Genomic DNA, 24,800 nt, shown 5'->3' with positions numbered 1-24,800 from the left:
AGAATCCTGAGTAACAATTATTTCTTAATCACTTGAAGTGAAAGCTAATTTTGCATCATTACATTTTCCAATTTGTTTCAGTTTTATTCAGAGTATTGTTGGAACAGTGTTACATGTAGCCCAATGTTGTTGATGTTGTCATGTGTTCCTTAACCTAATTTTGAATGTGAAGAAATGTACTCTCGCTCTGTTGTGCCTTTCTCTACTCATCACTCTGACTTGATTACTCTCGTTTCATCCTGTGATACAACTATTTCAGTACTAGTATCTCATTCAAATTCAAATTCAAATTTATTCACAATTTACATTTGAAATGATACAATGAATATATACCCGAAATGAGTATATGCTCGTGCTCGGGTACAGTCCAGTAGTCTACATAAATTTTAAAGAGATCAATAATAATGTTGATGTTAGAAATAATAATAATAATAATAATAATAATAATAATAATAATAATAATAATAATAATAATAATAATAATAATAGAATATCCGTGACGGAGATGATACAAAGATAGTAATACAAAATAATTCATTAATAATAATAATAATAATAATAATAATAATAATAATAGAATATCCGTGACGGAGATGATACAAAGATAGTAATACAAAATAATTCATTAATAATAATAATAATAATAATAATAATAATAATAATAATAATAGAATATCCGTGACGGAGATGATACAAAGATAGTAATACAAAATAATTCATTAATAATAATAATAATAATAATAATAATAATAATAATAATAATAATAATAATAATAGAATATCCGTGACGGAGATGATACAAAGATAGTAATACAAAATAATTAATTAATAATAATAATAATAATAATAATAATAATAATAATAATAATAATAATAATAATAATAGAATATCCGTGACGGAGATGATACAAAGATAGTAATACAAAATAATTCATTAATAATACTAATAATAATAATAATAATAATAATAATAATAATAGAATATCCGTGACGGAGATGATACAAAGATAGTAATACAAAATAATTCATTAATAATAATAATAATAATAATAATAATAATAATAATAATAATAATAATAATAATAATAGAATATCCGTGACGGAGATGATACAAAGATAGTAATACAAAATAATTCATTAATAATAATAATAATAATAATAATAATAATAATAATAATAATAATAATAATAATAGAATATCCGTGACGGAGATGATACAAAGATAGTAATACAAAATAATTCATTAATAATAATAATAATAATAATAATAATAATAATAATAATAATAATAATAATAATAATAGAATATCCGTGACGGAGATGATACAATGATAGTAATACAAAATAATTCATTAATAATAATAATAATAATAATAATAATAATAATAATAATAATAATAATAATAATAAAATAAAAATATTTAAAATAATAAAATAAATACTAAGACTTACTTACTTACAAATGGCTTTTAAGGAACCCGAAGGTTCATTGCCGCCCTCACATAAGCCCGCCAGCGGTCCCTATCCTGTGCAAGATTAATCCAGTCTCTATCATCATACCCCACCTCCCTCAAATCCATTTTAATATTATCCTCCCATCTACGTCTCGGCCTCCCTAAAGGTCTTTTTCCCTCCGGTCTCCCAACTAACACTCTATATGCATTTCTGGATTCGCCCATACGTGCTACATGCCCTGCCCATCTCAAACGTCTGGATTTCAAGTTCCTAATTATGTCAGGTGAAGAATACAATGCGTGCAGTTCTGTGTTGTGTAACTTCCTCCATTCTCCTGTAACTTCATCCCGCTTAGCCCCAAATATTTTCCTAAGCACCTTATTCTCAAACACCCTTAACCTATGTTCCTCTCTCAGAGTGAGAGTCCAAGTTTCACAGCCATATAGAACAACCGGTAATATAACTGTTTTATAAATTCTAACTTTCAGATTTTTGGACAGCAGACTGGATGATAAGAGCTTCTCAACCGAATAATAACAGGCATTTCCCATATTTATTCTGCGTTTAATTTCCTCCCGAGTGTCATTTACATTTGTTACTGTTGCTCCAAGATATTTGAATTTTTCCACCTCTTCGAAGGATAAATCTCCAATATTTATATTTCCATTTCGTACAATATTCCCGTCACGAGACATAATCATATACTTTGTCTTTTCGGGATTTACTTCCAAACCGATCGCTTTACTTGCTTCAAGTAAAATTTCCGTGTTTTCCCTAACCGTTTGTGTATTTTCTCCTAACATATTCACGTCATCTGCATAGACAAGAAGCTGATGTAGCCCGTTCAATTCCAAACCCTGCCTGTTATCCTGAACTTTCCTAATGGCATATTCTAAAGCGAAGTTAAAAAGTAAAGGTGATAGTGCATCTCCCTGCTTTAGCCCGCAGTGAATTGGAAAAGGATCAGATAGAAACTGACCTATACGGACTCTGCTGTATGTTTCACTGAGACACATTTTAATTAATCGAACTAGTTTCTTGGGAATACCAAATTCAATAAGAATATCATATAATACTTCCCTCTTAACCGAGTCATATGCCTTTTTGAAATCTATGAATAACTGATGTACTGTACCCTTATACTCCCATTTTTTCTCCATTATCTGCCGAATACAAAAAATCTGATCAATAGTCGATCTATTACGCCGAAAACCGCACTGATGATCCCCAATAATTTCATCTACGTACGGAGTTAATCTCCTCAAAAGAATATTGGACAAAATTTTGTACGACGTCAACAAAAGTGATATTCCTCGAAAGTTACCACAGTTCGTTTTGTCCCCCTTTTTAAAAATAGGTACAATTATGGACTCCTTCCATTGTTCTGGTACAATTTCCTTTTCCCAAATAGCAAGTACAAGTTTATAAATTTCGCTATATAATGCACTTCCACCCTCTTGTATTAATTCTGCTGGAATTTGATCGATACCTGGAGACTTGTACTTTTTCAGATTTTCTATCGCAATTTCGACTTCTGAAATCGTGGGTTCGGGTATAAATGGCTCAGCAGTTTGTATTTCAATATCGTCCCGATCATTTCTATTTGGCCTATGTACATTTAGTAGTTGCGCAAAATAGTTTTTCCATCTGTTTAGGATTGATGAAGAGTCTGCAAGCAAGTCACCATTCTCATCCTTGATCACGTTTACCCTTGACTGATATCCGTTCTTAAATTCCTTTATACCCTTATATAAATCTCGAATGTTTTTATTCTTACTATTTGTTTCTACCTCATTCAGTTTTTCCTTCAAGTAACCTCTCTTTTTATTCCTAAGTGTACGACTTGCTTCCCGTCTTTCATTGAAATAATTATCTCTATTCTCCTCAACTGGATCCTGTAAGAATTTCAATTTTGCCTGTTTCCTTCTTTCTACTACCATGCAACAATCTTCATCAAACCACGGTTTCTTTTTCTTAGTTTCATAATAACCTATGCTCTGCTCAGCTGCAATTTTGATACTATCTCTGATATTTTCCCACATGCTATTAACATCTAATTCTTTCTCAACTTCGTCGGAACTTTCTAAAGTGGCAAACCTATTCGAAATTTCGACCTGATAATTTTGCTTAGCTTCCTCGTCCTTTAATTTCAAAATATTGAATTTAGTAATATTAACTTGTTGCTCTACTCGCTTGGCTACTGATAATCTTTCTCTTAATTCTCCAATCACCAAGTAATGGTCAGAATTACAGTCTGCACCTCTGAAAGTTCGAATATCTACTATACTAGTATGTCTCCGTTTATCTATCAAGACGTGATCTATTTGGTTGTGTGTCAATCCATCTGGAGAAGTCCAAGTATATTTATGTATATCCTTATGGGGGAATGTTGTACTTTTGACAATTAAATTTTTCGATGTGGCAAAGTTGACTAATCTAACTCCATTGTCACTACTAATTGCGTGTAGGCTCTCTTTTCCAATAGTTGGTCTAAAAATATCCTCCCGTCCTACTTTAGCGTTGAAATCCCCCAATAAAATTTTCATATGATATCTAGGGAACTGATCAAAAGTATGTTCCAATTCCTCATAGAAGCTATCCTTTATATAGTCGTCTTTCTCTTCTGTAGGGGCGTGAGCATTTATAACTATGATGTCGCACCATCTACCCTTAAGTACTAAATATGATAACCTGTCACTGATAAATTCGACCTTTTTTACTGCTGATTTTATTCTTTTATGTACAAAGAATCCTGTTCCTAATTGGTGATTATTGTTTCCTTCCCCATAATACAACAAGTAATCTCCTATTTGTGATATGCCATTCCCATCTAACCTAACCTCTTGTACTCCCACAAAGTCTATTCTATATCTAGCTAGTTCTTTTGCTACTAATGTTACCCCTCCTGTTCTATAAAGACTAGTTACGTTCCAAGTGCCAAATCTCAAAACCTTATTCCTTTGCTGTGGTCGTGCCAGAGAATCAGTCCTATTCCGAGGCTTACTGTAGGAATTCGTAACAAGCTGTTTTTTACGGTGATGGGTTGTTAGCCCTTCGCCCAACCCCCAAGCTGGAGGACCACCCCTTATCGGCTGTCCACGACTGCTTATTCAATATATTCGCAGCTACCCTCCATATCTGGAGGCCGTCTCCTCTATCCGCAACCTGAGGACGCGCCATGCCGTGGTGATAGGGACCCACCATACATGGATAAATACTAAGACGGATAAAATAAAATATAAAACCACTAGCGAGAGTTAACACAACTTAAATAAGCATATAATAACCAGAAAAAAAATGGCGAACTCGAAAATCAACAGAAAAGTTCATTGTATCGCAGACGACAGCAACCGCCGTAGTGACATTGTGTTGTGCATTATTGGTAGTAGGGGGGCCAAAGATCTACGTAACTGTCGTTCTCTTCGAATCTTCTCGTACGATCATGGGAAGTTAATGCTGAAAAACAAAATGTCTACGAGTCAAACTGTTCATTATTACCAGGATAAATACAAATAATACTGAAATATATTATTCAAGTTTCAGTTATAGATATCCCCTTTTGTGCAAGAGGTATCATATCAAAATATTTTATGAATGGCGGAGAAAATATAAATTTCAATAACTCTCTAGTGACAGAGATAGTGACAAGTACAATCAAGTGTATCTGTGGCGATGCTAAGAAATCATTTATTGGAGATATACACTGTTATTAATTAAGAAAATGATCTATATATATTTATTACAATGTTTATCGTATAGGTTACATGCATCAGCTAAATACAATAAATATTAGTAATATATAATGCTAGTAACACTTAAAATAATAATAAAATTTATAAAATATCATACAAACATTTTCACTTTATTTTTAAACTTAAGAATGTTTAGATTGCTTAGGTCTGGATTATTTTTCAGTACTGAATTGTATAGTCTTGGTCCATAATTCCTACTGTGTCTTAATCCAGCTGTAGTGCGGCATAGGTTCTGCCAAAAGAGTTGGGACATTTCTTCTGTTGTTATGTATATGTTTTTCAGTTATAAAATTCATTCGATTTTTGTGAAAATAGTTAAAATTAGTTAAAAATATTTCACCAATATAACTTATTGACATCATTTTAAAGCTATGAAATAAATATACTGTTCACTCACAGAACAAATAAATATAACAGTGTATTATTATTATTATTATTATTATTATTATTATTATTATTATTATTATTATTATTATTATTATTATTACCGGTGTCATTATCATCATCATCATCGTCAATATCGAATAATTTCGATGGAGAAATTGTTCCAGGGTCGGGTATCGAACCAGGGACCTTTGGTTAAACGTACCAACGCTCTCCCAACTGAGCTACCCGGGAACTCCACCAGACACCGATCCAATTTTTCCCTCTATATCCACAGACCTCAAAGTGGGCTGACAACCGTCAAGCAACCAACATTGAGTGCACACTAACTCTGTGTGACTTAAATTGTGGTTTTCTGTTGACGTACAGTGACGTGTATTATGCAAATCAAGCTTACAGGTATAACTCCCTGTAAAGTTGATTTGAATAATTTCGATGGTTCGATACCAGGCCCCGGAACAATTTTTCCGGTGTAATAAAAACTTTGAATTTGCTTATATGTATGGATAAAATGCATAATGCCAGCCTCATGGTCTAGTGGTCAGAGCTTCTGGCTATAGTTCATGAGGTCCCGGGTTCGAGCACAGGAATTTTACCTTAAAGGGGATTATTCCTGTGTTCGTCCATGGTCTGGAATTTAGGTTAAGTTTACATTTAAGACCTCTCCTGGCAATACATTATCATAATCATCCTATCACATCATCGGGGTAATGTAACTCCGCCTTCCAGGCTCCCCAACCTCAGAAGTGGGTTACAACTAAGCCACGGCCAGGAGAGAAGACCAGAAATGCCGAAAAGACAACCTGGTGGCATTGGATAAAAAAAAATAAAACGCATAAAGCTATAAAATGTTCTAATTATATACAACAGATATGCTTGGGGTTAAAAAAAGATTCCAGATAAGTAGCATGAAATTCTAGAGCTGCTACATTGCGAGGGTTAATAAATTGTTTGTCTCACATGAATGTTAATAACAAATCGCAGGATGATGTGAGAGTACTACAAGGACAGTACTTGTCCCCTCTGAAGTTGATCCTCTTGTTGTGAAAGTGTTTGTAGTTAAGTCAACAACACAATCTTATTGCTGTTCCCAGTTGGCGGAAGATGTGGGCAAAGAGCTGGAATTTTTTGAGGTATACAAACTGTGAACAAACACAATTTAGCTGCAATGCCACCACACTTCATACAAAGCTCTCACAAATAGAACACGCCATAGCTTTAGAAATTTCACGACACACACAAAATTAAATTTGTTGCATAAAGTTGTTTATTATAATTTTTTTTTTGCGAATATGACAATTTTAGTTGCAGTTATATTGTTGCTATTATATATTGCATTTGAGTGTGCATGAAACTTCAGCACTGCATGTTGGTGTTACCTCTGATTTATTTACGGCACTTTTGGTGGTGTTTATCTTTATTATAAATCTAGCTATGCATATTGTTGAAAATAATATGATAAAGAATGCCGTTTACTTAACCTAACATTCTTCTGCATGTACTGTTGAAGATTGTTTTATGTTGAGATATCTATTTAATTTGAAGCAGTGATTGTCAATATGGTGTTCCAAATTGTCAAGTTTTTCCCATGTGATCTGCATGGTATGAGAGACAGCCATCTTGTCGTGAACAAAAACTGTCCTCCAAGCAAATATAAGTTTATTAAAATATAGAAAATAAAAATTAAATTAAATTTTACTTTCAAACATTTTATCTTTGTAATTAAATCAAGTAATTTTAATTACCAAAGAACCTCATACGAGAACATGCTTCTAGAACATCAAATAGAAAATCAAAAGACACATACAAATACACACTTTTTAAAAAACAGATAAAGAAGTTCATTTTACCAACAACAACAATACGATTCAAATTCTAAAATGACTTTCTTTTTTTTAAGAAAAATTATGGTGTCAAATTTTATTGTCGATTGTCGTATTGGTTTATGATCTTAAATGCTAAAATGTTTATAACAATGAACTCAATATTTCTGGCTATCGTATCGTTTCATTCCAGTTGTTGGTAAAGAAAACTTATTTATTTATATTATATTATAGTTATGAAGGTCTGTCTTGGATATGTAAACCTGTTAGTTTAGTCATCCTAATAGCTATTCTTTTAATGCCTGTAAGTCTACACTTCGATAATACACTAGTAGTGAAAATGCAATTTACTTGCATTACGGTATTGTAAATCATATACTTGTCACTTACGATTGTGTTCGACTAATAAGTTTGTAGTAAATCAAATCAAATTGATCACTCCTGCCAATAAATTTAAAGATTTTGGTTCCTTTATTTAATGTATAATTTCACTTCGGAATATGTATGATAAGTACTTTCTTGTGTTAAATATTAACGTACCTTGTTAACATGTTTCGACCTATTTTCGGTCATCTTCGGAACTGGTCGTTGTTGGTCTTGGCGCCTCTTGTTTCCTATGTGGGTTTCGGAACTTGACATCAATAATTTGAATTATTGTATGCTGATAAAGTCTTTTAACATTTATGTAATCATTGATTAACTGTTAAGTTATTTAAATTAATAAATTGCGACTTTACTGTGTTAACATTTTAAATAAAGATGTTATTATACCTGATTGACTAGTTTCGATGTGTTTTGCATCATCTGCTGAATCCAGTCTTGTAAAACAAATCGAAACTAGTAAATCAGATACCGTACATTAACATCTTTATTTAAAATGTTAACACAGTAAAGTCGTTATTTATTAATTTAAATAACTTATCAGTTAATCAGTGACTAATTTGGATCTGAATTTAAAAATACTAAACAAATAGGCCTATGTTATAAATCAGTTTAATTATGAATGAAGTTGAGGATGAAGAAATTACGACACCAAATAAATTTTTAAATGGAACATCTTTTTCTCCTGATTATTTGGCACATAATTAAGGATTTTCATACAAAATGAACCCCTAAAATATTTTAGGAAGGCAATTTTTTAAAGAGAAAACTACAATTTGTTTTAGTTCTTTGTCGCACACGTTTTATGTTTTCTTTCACTGCCTTACTCCTAAAAAACACAAAATACGCTGTGAAAACAGTTTCTCCCTATCTTATAAAAAAAAATGTCATTTTTTTTTTATTTTAAACATAAAAATTAAAATTTAAGATCTTGGAGTTTTAAATTAACTTTCTTAAGCAATAGGACACTGTTTGTAGTTTGGCACTTAGCCACGTTAATCAGCTTCATTTGGTGCAAGAGTGATGAAAATATCTCAATTCTAAGTGCACTTTGTGTTAACATTAGTGGTGTAAAATGCCGCAAAAAATGTGGAGAAAAATCATCTACTAACATTCTGAGGGTATGAAAAATATTGTAACCAAACACACAGCTTCTTGACTGTATGAAAAATAATACAGTCAAATTCTACCGCCAAATTCGAATTGTTATTACACGAATAATATATAAAATTGATAGAATGTGACAGATTGACACATGCAGAACTGCACTTCCGGTTTAAAAAATGGTGCTCCCGGTCTATAAAAACTCAGTTAATTAATTAACCAAACATCATAGAGACAAAACTGATATATTTTTGAAAACTAGAAAATTCAAGCTTTCAGATGACATAAAAAAAGAAAATTAAAATTAAGGGTAGATGAGTACCTTAAAAGAAATTAATAAGAAATGAACAGTACCCATTTTAAAATATTATGTTGAGTTGAGAACATTTAATGTAAAATTTATACGATTCTATATAAATATTTTCAGGTGATCAAAATATTTTTTCAAGTATTCATGAATATTCTAAAGGTACCGTAGCTTGTGATTATGAATTTTTTTAATATATTTTCTCCTTGAATAAGACACATTGTAAATGTTTCTTTATATACTCACTTCACTTGCTAATGATTGTTGCTGATCAATATTTTCATCTTTTCCGTGCATGAGATTGTATTTAAAAGATTCTTAGTTTATATTTCAACTAGTTTTTTGGGAACTTTTCAATTTCATTATTATTTTATTATAATGTATGTACACTATATTTTTGTTTAATTTCATTTTATGATATGTTCCTAATATTATATGGGTATCTGATTTTATTATTTCAGTTACCTAATATTACATTCTAATTTTTAAGGAAATATCTATATCCAGATAGTCACATTCACAGATAATGACTTTAAACTTAGTGTAAGATCATAAATACTTGTTCTAATCCTGTCTAATCTCGTTCATGCAGATCTTATTTATACTTCTCTGTCCCTCTGGTTCCAAATATAAAATCCTAGACATTTATATTGAAATTGTAGCTGGAACTAATTTCGATTTAAATTAATATGAAACTGATTTGTCATAAAAATGGACAATTTATAAATGAAATCTCCTTTCATTGCATGCACAGAGATTTAGTTATCTTTAATTTATAACAAATGACACAAGGAATTAAATTTAAATCGGATTGTAATGAAAACTAATCACTAATGAAATGACTTTTAATATAATCTACTTCATTACATTCGAGATGTTGTTGATAGGCCTACTATTATGTATTTATCTGGTCTTGTTGAGCACCATAGCATTCACTGCATGAGGCATGAGCTGTTGTACTGTATAATAGTTTGAATGTAACATAAACTTTTGACTTAATAACACAACCAATACAGCACTTCTACTCTTAATTTGTAGTTTTCATTATAGTAGCTGTAACTGAAGTAGTTTTGTTCCATACACGCAGATACACGGCGAGATAGGCCCACAAGTAACAGCCTTATGCATACAGATGCAATCTATGGATATTGGGACCATGATGGAGGACGTAACCTTACCCCAAGAAGCTGAGGTTGCTACCCCGATATTTGAACTGTATCTTGCAATGCAAGAGATGGTCAGGTATGTGACATTATATCAGTCTTTTCTGAATGGGGTTGAGAATTTCCTGCAAGTTAAGAACTTTAGGTCTATTCCGAATGTATCCTACTATAGTCTACTATACTATACTACTATACTGTTATTGCATCAAGAATGACACTATATTAGACGTACCAGTAGGTTATTTGTTAATTCCAGGGCAATTGAAAGCAATCATTACTAGTAGATTAGATTAGATTAGATTTTTATTAACTGATAGAATTACAAACATTCATGAATCATCAGTACACAAAACAAAGACATAACCTACAATATGGTACAAATAAACTTAATTCTAAAAAAGCTTCGCATGCAAAAGTACAATTACTTTAAATATATATTGAAAGTGAAAAACACTGTGGATTATACAAAGTAATACAGTAGAATCCCTCTTATCCGGCACCAAAGGGACCAGGCTAGTTCCAGATACGAGATTTTGCTGGATAATTGAATAAATACCGGTACCGGTATATACAAAAAAAAGTTCGTATTTCATGGCTGGAATAATTCTACCCTTCTGAATGAGACAGGAATGTTACTTTTCAAACAACAGTTTGCAAATACCTATAGTTTTAGTAGGTACTTTGTTTCTTACAGGGAGCAGCTAAAATGCATGTGTCCCACATCTCCTCTTATTTTCTCCTAATCCAGTAAAGCGAAACAGTGCTTGCAGTACTGTTGTGTCATCATTTCACTCAGTTCTCTAGTTTTAGTACTTAAAGTATAAAGTGCAAATGAGTTTATCTACTGCTTTTAACTAACTAAAATGGCCCCTGTATCTTCAACCCTAACGACAAAAATAAAAACGTGGATTGCAATGGACGAAGCTTTCCCTACAGATGGAAAAATAGTAATGTGTCAAGTGTGCGGTAAAAAAGTCGGGTGCTCTATGAAATCACAACTGGAGAGTCTTATCTATCCTATACCTGCCAGATATTGATATTAAATATGTTCATGATTTTTACTTATTTTGGTACATGTTCAGTTTATTTTTCTTCCATAAATATGTACATATTTCACACCTTGATATTACATAAAAATCCGGACCCTACATAAGCCTAAACTTAGGTAAAATATTATTAAAATTGAATACCACTCTATTGAGTTTTAAAGTGTTACGTATTGTTTCTCCTTGATGTTAAGAGGAATTGCATTAGCTTTCATATGTGTGATAGAAGGAAAGGGAGAATGTGAATCTTTTGTGTTCTTAAACACAGTGGAAATGTTCGACTTTATTCATATTGTTGATATTACCGTAAAGTGGGGTGACTTTGAATGCCGAGGTGACTTTGAACAGTAATTTAGCGCCTTTCTAAATTAAATGCTGTACCCAATTGCGAAAAAACTGAACTAATTTATTGACAACTTAAACAGTTTTTTCGCAATTGGGTACAGCATTTAATTTAGAAAGGCACTAAATGATTGTTCAAAGTCACCTCAATGTTCAAAGTCACCCCACTTTACGATACGCATTAAAACATAAATTCCAGCAGAGTTCCTTCTTCTGTTTCAGTTTCCGAGAACATTTACCAGTTCCAGATCAAAAGGCCCTTTCCATCAATCTCTATTATGAGTGGTTTGAACCGGCTGTTGATAAATGGCTGGATGTGGCCAAATTCAAGGTTTGTTTGTGTTTAATTTTTATAATGAAATATTTTCTGTGGATAGGCATTATTTCATATACAGAGTGATTCACGAGGATTTACCGTCCCTTACAGAGCTTATTTTCGAAGACATTCTGAGCAAAATGATGTCATATAAACATTTGTCCTAATCTCAATATTTTCAGAATTACAGTAATTTAAAGTTGTTTGTAGAATACTATTATTCTTGAGTTTTGAGGGAAAAAGAATATTACAGATAAAGAATGAACTATTCAGGAGTATCATTTCTTTAATTAGCTAGTATTCTGAAGCTAAAAATGTGTTGTGAATTCCATAGTTGCTTCGTACAGAATTTTTTTTAACAAAAAAAAAACATTTTCTTACGCATTTATCACAACAATTGTTACAAATCACGCCACTCTTATAAATTCTTTAAGACTGTGGATTAGGATTGTAAAGAATCTAGTTCCTAAAGTCGTATGATTTGTAACTATTTTTGTGTCAAGTGCGTAAGAATGATGTCAATTTTAGTTAAAAATTGAAAAATAAAATCTGTACAAAGCAATTAACAACACATTTTTATGATATAATATAATATTGTTTTATTTGATGTTCAGTCTAATTGACATATCACAATTTAAAAAAATAATGACATTTACATATGTAAATGATCATTGGTATTATGAAACTTAAGCAAACGTTTTCGCCCTTCGGGCATCATCAGGCATTTTTATACTATATCTTGTACTCCCTCTGTCCCATAATAATTGTTCGGTACGCCGAGATGTTATTACAATAATTATAGACGATGGGGCAAACGAGAAGTGCACGCATGAGGAGAAGCGCTGTAGATCAGTACACAAGGTTATGCAGGGCAATAACGTGATCTTATTGAGACAAGCAACACACACCGCCCAGAAGATTACCGAAAGTGGGTATTGGTTTGCAACTCACCGGTGTGGCATTATATACAAACCAGAGTAGCAAAGCAAGCTGGAAATCGTTACTAGAGCATACTCCTGCAGTGAGTACTTACGTTTGAACAGACACGGACATCCTGGGAACACAACTGGCGGTGGTGAGTGACAGGGGTAGCAAGAACCTTAAAGACAGTGGACGGCAGGGGGTATAGGAGTTTTTGTTGAAAAACACTAGTCTACGGCTGAGGTAGTGAAGAAAGATGCCATAACAGGTGCGGCAGAGAAATGTCATGCCAGTAAAAGAACAGCACGCTGCATTTGGCAACGGGGGCGGCAATCTTTGGAAAGTGGATCCATGCTCATCACCAAATTAATCCCAGCAATAAATGCAAAATGGCCTCCTGGACCGCGCACAGGGAGAATTCAGGTGTCAGTTGAGCAGGACAATGCGCGTCCGCATATCGCTCCCAATGACCGCACCTGGATGGACGCTGCAGCAGCCAGTGGAATCACTTTGGAACTCGTGTGCCAACTGCCAAACAGTCTGGATATGAATGTTTTAGATCTGGGTTACTTCCGGGCAATTCAGTCTCTCCAGCATCAGTCAGCTCCACAAACTATTGATGAGTTGATCCCTGCCATTGAAACAGCTTTCTTTCAGCTGACACACGACAAGCTCAACAACGTCTTCTTCACTTTGCAGGCCAATCTCATTGAAATAATGAAAGTCAATGACGGGAACAACAACAAGATTCCCCATATGCAAAAGGGGCACCTGGACCACCTCAATATCCTGCCATCTCGCTTGGAGTGTCCTCGGAACATTTACGACGAGGCTACAGTAGCACTGCAGCAATAGGTCTGTGGATCTAGGAAAACAGTTAGAATGACAACCTTCCCGGTCTAACAGGCATTTTTTTCGTCTTTACTCGTAGGAGATTGTTTTTCTTTGTTTCACTTCTTGGTCAATTTGTACTACTCCTGGAGTTAACAAAGTTGCACTCCTAGGAGTATTTATTTTCGGCTCAATGACTAGCCAATTTGTACTGACCCTGGAGTCATAAAGTTGTACAAGTAGTATTCATGTTCTTTTTTTGGCTGAATGATTGGCCAATTTATACACATCCCGGACTAATAATTTTTTTTCTTTTTTTCATTTTGCTCCTATGTAAACGCCAGTGTAAAATTATGGACATCGGACAATTATTATGGGACAAGAAATAAACGCGTACCGGACAATTATTATGGGACAGAGGGAGTACATTTTATGTCTTGTTGTGGAATCTATACAAACTAATTAAAACACAACCTATAATATAATGTTGAACCAATTATTTGAGATAAACTTGTGATGATTAACGATCTGAAATATAAAATACAGGTATAAAATTTAATATAAAAATAAAATTGTAGCTGACCTGTCTGTCTTATATTTAAATTTGACATATGAAATTGGAAACATGATAAAACTATTTGGTTCCTCTTTAAACTTCATAATAGCGTCCGTTAGTTGAATATTTGTTGCGAGTCTTGGTCTCTGGTAGATCACTCGTTTGCATAAGTTTCATAATACCAATGATCACTTACATATGTAAATGTCATTAATTTTTTTAATTGTGATATGTCAATTAGACTGAACATCAAATAAAACAATATTATATTATATCATATTATATTGACTCTCTGAATATCTCTCATCATGCTTTCTAAGATAACACATTTTTAGCTTCAGAACACTAGCCAATTAAAGAACTGACACTTCTGAATAGTTCATTATCTATTTGTAAAATATTTTGTCAGTAAAACTAGAGAAAAAGGTATTTTACTAACAACTTTAAATTAATGTAACTTTGAAAATTGCGATTAGGACAAATGTTTATATACATTTTTTGCTCAGAATATCTTCGGAATTAAGCTCTGTAAGGAACGGTAAATCCTTGTGAATCACCCTGCAGATATAAATGTAAGATACCGGTATTATTTGTTATAACCAAATATTTTGTGGAATTTGTTATACTGTATGTTGCTGATGGGATACGTCTTCGTACTATTGTAGGCAGTTCACCGGATTCGCAAAGCAGCAGAGCTCAATCGAGTGTGCACAGGGGACTTGATTGTGAAGCATAGCACGTCAGCAGTGGATGCCACATCTTGCTTCTACCAGATCAAAGAATTCTGGAGACAATTAGCCTGGCCTGACCTCGTTGGCTCTTATAACTTTGTCCTTAAAATTATTGACGTAAGTAACAGTGCTAAACTTTGAGAAGAAAACCATTTATTAAATCGTAGTCTGTTCACAATACGCTAAGAACTTAATTGTGCCTTTATAATTTAAAGTTATTTGCGACTGCCTCCTTGGTCTGTTGGTCAGCATGCTGGCTTCCAGATCAGGAGGTCCCGGGTTCGATTCCCGGGCTCGGCTCTCTGTGAATTTTTCTTGAAGAAGAGGAATTCCCTGGGTGTCTATAGTCTGGAAATTTGTATGATTGTGAGTGTGCCTGGTTAATATTAATTAACCAATCATCACAAATATAAAAATACATCAGGACTGTCGCTGGGCAGTAACCTGAACACACGTTTCAGCGTCACATTGTTGACAAGTAACTCCACCTGTTAGCACAACCATAAACCATCTAATAGGTGCTATAGAGTTACCAACAACGAAAAAAAAAAAAAAAAAGAAAAAGTTATTTGCTATAACAGATAGCTACCAGTATAGCTTCGTCAGCTGAGGCACTTGCCTACTGATCCGGAAATGCACTCGGGTGTGGGTTCGGTTCCCATTTGGGTTGATTACCTTGTTGGGATTTTTTAGATTTTTCCCCAACCATAATGCAAATGTCAGGTAATCTATGGCGAATCTTCAGCCCTATCTCGCTATCATCAATCCCATCGACGCTAAATAACCGAGTAGTTTATATAGTGTCATGTAGGATGTAGGAACATGCGGCTTGAGAAATATGACAACTATTTTTTTGTATTTGCAGTAGAAAAAGTAAAGATTGTGCGAAGTATGCATTTATCATTATTTACATGCGAGGTCTTCAAATTTTAAATATTGATATGTTCACAACATTATTTTGTTGGACTGTTCAGTCAGATTATTTGTTACGGATGAAGCTTTTTTCTTTCTTTCAGTGCATCACTAGTGCTGCCGTGTACTACGCAGATCTCACTCACCAGAAGCTTCAAGACACAGGATACTATGAAGATACAGCACCATTCAAAATCAGCGATGAGGTGAGTGTGTATTCCTGTACAGTATCTAGGTACAGTCACACATCACTACTTTTGCAGCGCTGCAGTACAAAAAACTGCGCAACTCTCATACTGTGACGTGTGAACAACGGTGCAACCCGAAAAGTAGCGGCTGCTGAACCTGCTGCTAGCTACTTTTTCATGCTGTGCGCAGCTTAAAAGTAGCGACGTGTCAACAGGGTTCTCAGAGTTGCAGCCGCAGCATTTTTGACATCGGTTTTGTTGAAACTTTTCCTGCAGTTGCGACCAGTGTTGCCACCCAAATGAGCCAATGATACTTTTATTGTTTGGATGTATTTTAATGTTAGATGTTGATGAAAATAAATTATTTGTAACAGTTATTAAATGCACAACACAGTCTGAGCATATTTTCTGACGATATAATTCACTTTTTTAATTTTCTGTAGCGTAGTTTCAAACAGGAGGGTTGCCAACATTGATTATGTGAATATGCTGATGGTTATCATTTAAGTATATAGGCGTTTTTAAAAACTTTATAGTAAAAATAATGTCAATTTCTGAATACTAGTTAGGACAGAAAAGCAAATAATAGATAAGTAAGCTTTCGCATGAGTTTATTAATAATACAAACATAACCACAAAATGTATATTGAGAAGTCAACACGGAGATGGAAACCTGCAGCATGACTGCGGCTGCAAAAGTAGCGCCCTGTGTGTGAACAGACTCGCAACCTCCAGTTGCAACTTTTGCTGCACTCGGGTTGCGCAGCACGAAAAGTAGCGTGCAGCGCGCTACTTTTGGCTTACGTGTGAACACGACACGCAACTTTTGCAGCTGCAGTACAAAAGTTGCGCAGCAAAAGTAGCGACGTGTGACCGTACCTTAAGGAATAGGAGATGAACAAGAATCCGACATGACTTCTTTCAGACTCTTCATACTTTGCTGTTTCAAATATGGCGGAATCAATGAAACTTTATCTCCTACAGAGGGAGTTGTAATTTGAACATAGTAGAATGAAATAGTGGATTGAATTACATAAATATAAAATAATTCACATACTCAGTGTTTAATAAGCTTTTAAAATTAATTTTGTAAGATCCTGACCCGATTTTTTATTTTATATCTTTCTGCTCTTGAGTGTAAGGATAAACCTAAATAAATAGTATCAAAAAAGTAATACCGTACCATACTTCAAATGTTGTATTTTTATTGTCTTTCGTATGGATGAGTGTCAGTGAATATTTACATCTTGATCACACACTTTTTAACACTTAGGAATATTTACACATTGCTTTGTTTAAGTGGATTGTTTCCCACCTATCTGTTTAATGACACCATAAACCTTTATTTAAATTACTGAATACAAGCTCACATTTTAGCATTGGTGGACATTACATCAGGGCAAGTTGCAAAAAGAATACAGTAAAATCCCTCGTATTCGACACCCAAATAACTGGCAATACCAAAACAACGGCACTTTAGGCTAGGCCAAAAAAAAATTGTCATTCATGCAAAAGGGAAGAGTCGAACTAAGATGTGTGTGGTTTTCGTGGATCGCGCATTGTTTACTCTTTACATTGTTCATGCGTGGAAACATAGACAGAAAACCCTGTTATGTCCCTGGAATAGATCGGGTAGCATCGGTAAGCCATCACTTGGGCCTTGCAAACAATGCGCAGAGACAATATCTTTAAATTTACCACTTGAACTCGACGATTTCGTATGGGTGTTGGATGAGCCTAAATAGGAAAGCATAAAATTCTCTGTTATGCTGTAGAGTGTAAAAGTTTCATTCGAATAATAGATGGTATATATAAACAAGCAGACACTAGAGATATGTTAAAGAGGTTCAAATCATCGAACGCTACATCATCGTCTTCATAGTTGAGACGTTGGCTACACTGCTCTTCACGTCACATGACTGCCATTTAATTGTCATACTTACTTACTTACTGGCTTTTAAGGAACCCGGAGGTTCATTGCCGCCCTCACATAAGCCCGCCATTGGTCCCTATCCTGAGCAAGATTAATCCATTCTCTATCATCATATCCCACCTCCCTCAAATCCATTTTAATATTATCTTCCCATCTACGTCTCGGCCTCCCTAAAGGTCTTTTTCCCTCCGGCCTCTCAACTAACACTCTATATGCATTTCTGGTTTCTCCCATACGTGCTACATGCCCTGCCCATCTCAAACGTCTGGATTTAATGTTCCTAATTATGTCAGGTGAAGAATACAAGGCGTGCAGTTCTGTGTTGTGTAACTTTCTCCATTCTCCTGTAACTTCACCCCTCTTAGCCCCAAATATTTTCCTAAGCACCTTATTCTCAAACACCCTTAACCTATGTTCCTCTCTCAAAGTGAGAGTCCAAGTTTCACAACCATAAAGAACAACCAGTAATATAACTGTTTTATAAATTCTAACTTTCAGATTTTTTGACAGCAGACTGGATGATAAAAGCTTCTCAACCGAATAATAACAGGCATTTCCCATATTTATTCTGTGTTTAATTTCCTCCCGAGTGTTATTTATATCTGTTACTGTTGCTCCAAGATATTTGAACTTCTCCACCTCTTCAAAAGATAAATTTCCAATTGTTATATTTCCATTTCGTACAATATTCTCGTCACGAGACATAATCATATACTTAGTCTTTTCGGGATTTACTTCCAAACCTATCTCTTTACTTGCTTCCAGTAAAATTTCCGTGTTTTCCCTAATCGTTTGTGGATTTCCTCCTAACATATTCACGTCATCCGCATAGACAAGCAGCTGATGTAACCCGTTCAATTCCAAACCCTCTCTGTTATCCTGGACTTTCCTAATGGCATACTCTAGAGCAAAGTTAAAAAGTAAAGGTGATAGTGCATCTTCTTGCTTTACCCCACAGTGAATTGGAAATGCATCTGACAGAAGCTGACCTATACGAACTGAAATTGTCATAGGGTTACGAAAAATTTTAGTATTTTTTACACGTTAAAATATATTTTTACTTCTTCAGATGTGTGTGACAGTAAATGACTTGGAATATGTACGCCGCTCACTGTCAGTCCTGGGTGCAGAGCTGCATGTGGAGACAGTTCTAGAAGCTGTGGAAGCTGCCACTGGAGATGCTGGCCGGCAGCAATGGAGACAGGCATTGTATGCCATGCTAGAAGGAGCCATAAACCAATTGGAGGCTAGAGCCCTACAAGTTATCAATAGAGTTGCTGCTAAGGTGAGATCCAGACTATTAATTGGTAGCCAAATTGCAATATTATTTTTAGAATCAGCAGTAGCTTCGCTCTGTGGTTATCCTAACGTTTGGTGAAAACCTTGGAAGAACCCAACGAGGAATTGTCCAAGCGGGATTCAAACCCACGATCTTGGCACGTTTGAGTCTTATTAAGGCTCCTGAGTTAAGAATTATTATCACTGCACTTTAAAATTGAATCGGTCATTTCAAAAAGGTCATGAGTCAAGAAACTGAAATTTTACAGGAGAAAGAAAAAAACTACCTACAGCATAAACTACCTAATTTCTAATTCTCATACGACTGTCAATGTTTAAAGCGTTATCAAGGAAAATATTGCATTATAAATTTTTCATTAAAAATTTTTTGTTTGGCATAAAACACATTTTCAAAATCAATGACTCATGACCTTTTTGCAATGAACGTTCACATTTTACCAATTAATAAAATATATTTTTAGCAAATAATGTTCTAATTATATAAATTATTTAATGCACCAATATACTATGAATGAGAACACTTTTATGCGTACTATTTTCATATTATACAGGGTGATTCACAAGGATTTACCGTCCTTTACGGAGGTTATTTCTGAAGACATTTCGAACAAAAAAAATGTAATATAATCATAGTTCCTGTTCTCAATATTTTCATAGTTACACTAATTTAAAGTTGTTTGTAAAATATGTTTTTTCTTAACTCTGTAAATATTGAAAATAGGACCCATGCTTATATGATATTTTTTATACAACTTGATTACACAACTTTTAACACTGTATCACTTCGGAATATGTATGATAAGAACTTTCTTGTGTTAAATATTATTGACGTATCTTGTTAACATGTTTCGACCTATTTTCGGTCATCTTCGGAACTGGTCGTTGTTGGTCTTGGCGCCTCTTGTTTCCTGTGAGGGTGCGTTCGTAGTGTAGAGTCAAAGAGTGTGTGTGTTTCGAAATTGAGTTGTGTGTTGAGAATATCGTTGGGGCGTGTTTTCGTATGTCTGTATATTTCATATTGTTCTAGTGTGTTGAGTTTCTGGAAATGACATGGAAATACTGCACATCCCACCAAAAAGCCAGACTCGTGACCTTTCTGCAAGAAGTGGAAATTTCAAGCTTCGATTTCAGCACTGTTTGAAAGTATATTCATGATCTTCTTACATAGACTGGTCGGGCTACCCCTACATCACAATGTTCATTGCATAACTCATGAGGGTGGATGTACTGCTGATGTCCCTCACTCGTATCAGCCTGCTGGTCCGCGGCTTTCAGCACTCGTACTTCGAGTAGCGCGAATAGGGTAGGCAGATTTGTTATGGTTTTAAGTAGTGGGCGCCAGCCCACCCTATTTCGACGCTCGGTGTTGCATGAGATTCACTCAGGGTAGCCGAGGTACGGTTGTGGTGTAGGATGATGTCGGGAATAATACCAAGCCGGCTGCTTATATAAAAGGCAGTGTAAACTCCAAAACTATAAGTTTATTGTCGTATTCACTTAGTAAACCCTAGAGTATTTATTTCCGGCTGACTTATAATTCAATCGTTGGTCGCACTTCTGTATCGACTCTATGGCGGCTCTGAATAAGCTCTATCCGATACTATAAATTCAATACTCTGCCCAGTACACTATGATCGAAGCTCCTAAACGTTGACGAGTAGTCTCACCAATGACAAAGTTCTATCTATCGAGTCTTCGCCGGAAGAAAGACTATTAAGTTGGGCTGCCGACACCAAAAAGCTCAGTGTGTGGGGCCGTCGACACGAAAAGAAGTAGTTATTCTGTCGACACGAAACGAAGTAGTAATACTGTCGACACGAAGCGAAGTAGTAATCTGTCGACACGAAGCGAAATAGTAGTCTCTTCTCCTCGCCCCGTCACCCTTATTTATAAAAACCTATCCTATGCTAAAACTAACTATCCTATTGGTTAAAAACTACGTCACTTAACCGGCCTAAAATCTATTCTCTATTGGTCCAAAGTGACCTCATAAGCTGAACCACGATCTCTTCTTATTGGGCGCGAAATACGTCATCTCTAAATTTAAACTTTGGACTTCCCACAACATCAAATTAGTTTGTATATCTTTCGAGAATACCCGTTCTTTGGAAAATCCTGGGCTTGCAGTTGCTTTCCCACGGGTCCAGTCCAACTCTCTGATTTTACGCCTCGACGAGTGTCTATACACAATCCCGCACAAGGTGGCCATAAATCTGTCCGATGCTGACAAGTGACGAAACACCTGTGTGGGAAGCTAATTCTAACGAAGTCACCAGAACATCCCCGCGAATACATGTAACAAAAATATGGAGATATCACTTCGCTAATAAATCGGTCTCTCCCTCTCCTAATTACTACTTCACTCATGACCTTTTTGCAATGACCGATTCAATTATGTTTTATGTGTGGTATTACGTTCATCTTGATGTGTTTATACTAGGTACTAGTATTACAAATTGACGCTGAATATGTTAAACATAATTTCAGTCAAGTATAAATAATCTGTTATTGATCTCGTGATGATCTCTTTCCAGATGCGACCTGCACTCAAGAAGGCTATGTTTCACTTAGCATGGTCGCCAGATTCTCTACCCACGCCTGATGCCATCTCTCCACTTCTCGAATATCTTGATGCGCATTTGGTGAACTTGAACGCTGCCCTTCTGCCACGTAACTTTGAACGTGTCCTCGCCGATGTGTGGGATGTTTCTTTGCTTGAACTGGGACAACAGATGGATGGAAATGCCGGGGTAAAATAAACATAATAATACACGTTACTATAATCGATATATATAATTTGAACTGGTAATGGAAATTACGGGAAAACGGCTGAACGGATTTTAATGAATGACCCGTAATTTTGAAGCTTCGCATCCAAGGATTTTCAGAAAAATAATAACTTTCAGTGAAGTGTTAGTTTTCCTACATAATTTCTCTATTTTCCAAAATCCATCTTTCGTCTGTTTTGAGAACTAATGACATTTCAGAATAAAACAAAACACACACTACAATGAGCAATATTACACGAAGGCCATGACCTACAGGATTGCTGACATATTTAGAGTTTAGATGGGAATATGTCGATATTCATTTGTGTAATTTTTTGATAACAAATAAAAAATAATTTACAGGTCTGATTCTCTGGTCTGTAGTTTTCCGGGTACAGCTGTGTATTGGATATTAAGAACTACAACACTTAAGAATGTTTTATGAGATTATTACCATTAAAAATGAAATATTATTATAGTTAATGCAATTATGTGGGTGGACCTATTTATCACACATTAGTGCTATATATTGATGATATGAAAGTGAAACCTTTTGGGGTTTTATATAAGTAGACGCAGAGAAAGAATATTTTAAATTAGATCTTCATTTCTTTAATTTACTGAGTAACTCTATCTATAATGTTACTGAAAACTATAAAAACTTACAAAAGGTAACAATATTGTTATTAAAAATGAAATATTTTATAGTTATTACGTTATTAATCAAGTGATGTGGGTCTTTTTCATATATTTAATGGCAGTGTGACGCACATATTTATATGTGTTATTCTCTAATTTTCCTAGGTAGCAATGAGCCATGCTTCCTATTTTAGCTGCGTCTTTAAACTAAATCAAAATTAATTTCGTATTTCTTTGGTTTAATTGAACCTGAAATTTTCTTAACTCTCACATACAATCTGCAATGACCTGAAATAGCTACTGCATTACTCCTGCATGATCGTCCTGACATTGTTACTTGCGTTTTCGCATTGAAACTCAAGAACTGAAGATGGATAGGTTCAAGGAAAAATATTTAGCATAAAAAAAAAAACATTCAGAGGGAGTATGTTTCACTGCTATGGAACCAAATAACTTTCAAAATGTCTGGTATTCTTCATTGAAAATAAATCTGAACAATTTTTATTTGAACTTCTTATGGACTTAGTTTGCAGCATTTGCTGCACAAGCCACTAGTTTGTTACATTCTCTTGTTTCTTTCTTGTCAATATAAGTGCCCAACTTGGAGTCAGGCCACAAAGGGAAAAACACTGGAGGAGGGGAGCTCGATCCGGTGCTGTGGATTGGACTTTGGCGTAGCTCAGTGGTGAGAGTGCTTGGTGCGTAGAACCAAGGACCCGGGTTCGATCCCCGGCATCGGAACGAATTTTTCTCCCGTAATATTAATTATTTCATAATTTCTTTACATTTAATGCTTGTATGTAACTTTGTCATTAAATTCTTATTTCTTTTGATAGGAAAAGATGTCAATGTTCTATGAACGCTTATATGAAGCTCTGGAAATCTTAGTGGACTTCTTTCATGCTGAACAGAAGGGTCTGCCTCTAGAGGCGCTTAAATCTGGTGAGTAAAAATCCAGGCTGTGCTGTCACAATATCGGTCTGGATAGAGAGACACAAATCATGTAGATCTACATTTAAAATTAAGATTACTCACAAATATTACAGTTTGAATTTTATTTAAATATAATTAATTATTTTTAAATTAATATTAAACATTTTATTTTTAAATGATTGATTAAATGGCAAACATCCATGTAATGCCACGATGAGAAGGCTGCAACTTCTGAAAGCTCCTGTTGCATCATATTAATGCCACTCACTGTGGCGAGAGACTGAGGATATAACCTTACATCTACTTCTTACAGAATTCCATCATCTTGAACATTGAATTACAAATGAACAAGCCTCAAGCCTTCAGTTTTAATAATTTTAAACAATTTTAATTCTTCAACACTGGCACACTGTTTGCCATTTAAATATACTTCTCCTAATCGCAGCCATATTTATTTGATTGTTTTTATCTGAATGTTTTTAATTCAATACTATGTTTGACGCCGTGATTTATAACCATTTAAAATGAGCAAGCAAGGTTAAATTTTACTGTGTTTTATATGTGTTTTTATCATTGTATCTTTTCACCTATGTTCAATAATTGTATTTGTCAGCAAATCACATCACCTGAAGATGACTTACCAGTACTTGAAAAGTAGAAAATATTCGTGATGCATAATATTATTGTAATTGATGTAACAGAATTCATTTCTGCTTCCATACTTTGATAAGTGATAGACTGAAAGTTAAACAAACTATTTGATATTATAAAACTTACTAGTGTTAATTATATATGCTCGTGTGGCTTACAGCTGTTTCGGTGTATACTGTACACCATCATCAGAGCATACTAGATCTCGGCATCATCTCGACATCGCTGCTTGTTGTAGGGGTGCGTTTGTGTGTTGAAAAGTAGAGTCAAATAGTGTGTGTGTTCAGTGATGTCGAGATGATGCCGAGATCTAGTATCCACCGAAACAGCTGTAAGCCACACGAGCTTATATAATTAACACTAGT

General features: G+C 34.5%; 1 protein-coding gene across 2 annotated transcripts in view; it reads left to right on the top strand.

The window, feature by feature from the left end:
• Positions 1–24,800, top strand: part of unc-13-4A (BAI1 associated protein 3) — a 758,033-nt gene that overhangs the window by 706,982 nt on the left and 26,251 nt on the right. The window contains exons 15-22 of one of the 2 annotated variants that reach the window (XM_069831997.1): positions 6,686–6,724; positions 10,294–10,448; positions 11,980–12,088; positions 15,047–15,229; positions 16,129–16,230; positions 19,215–19,430; positions 21,979–22,194; positions 23,688–23,793. In XM_069831997.1, the coding sequence (XP_069688098.1) occupies positions 6,686–6,724; positions 10,294–10,448; positions 11,980–12,088; positions 15,047–15,229; positions 16,129–16,230; positions 19,215–19,430; positions 21,979–22,194; positions 23,688–23,793 (1,126 nt within the window). The remainder of the gene's footprint in view (positions 1–6,685; positions 6,725–10,293; positions 10,449–11,979; positions 12,089–15,046; positions 15,230–16,128; positions 16,231–19,214; positions 19,431–21,978; positions 22,195–23,687; positions 23,794–24,800) is intronic. The other variant, XM_069831998.1, reaches the window with a different exon arrangement.

Source organism: Periplaneta americana, chromosome 7, assembly GCF_040183065.1.
Source record: "Periplaneta americana isolate PAMFEO1 chromosome 7, P.americana_PAMFEO1_priV1, whole genome shotgun sequence".
Lineage (NCBI taxonomy): Eukaryota > Metazoa > Arthropoda > Insecta > Blattodea > Blattidae > Periplaneta > Periplaneta americana.
This window is presented reverse-complemented; position numbering and strand designations above follow the sequence as displayed.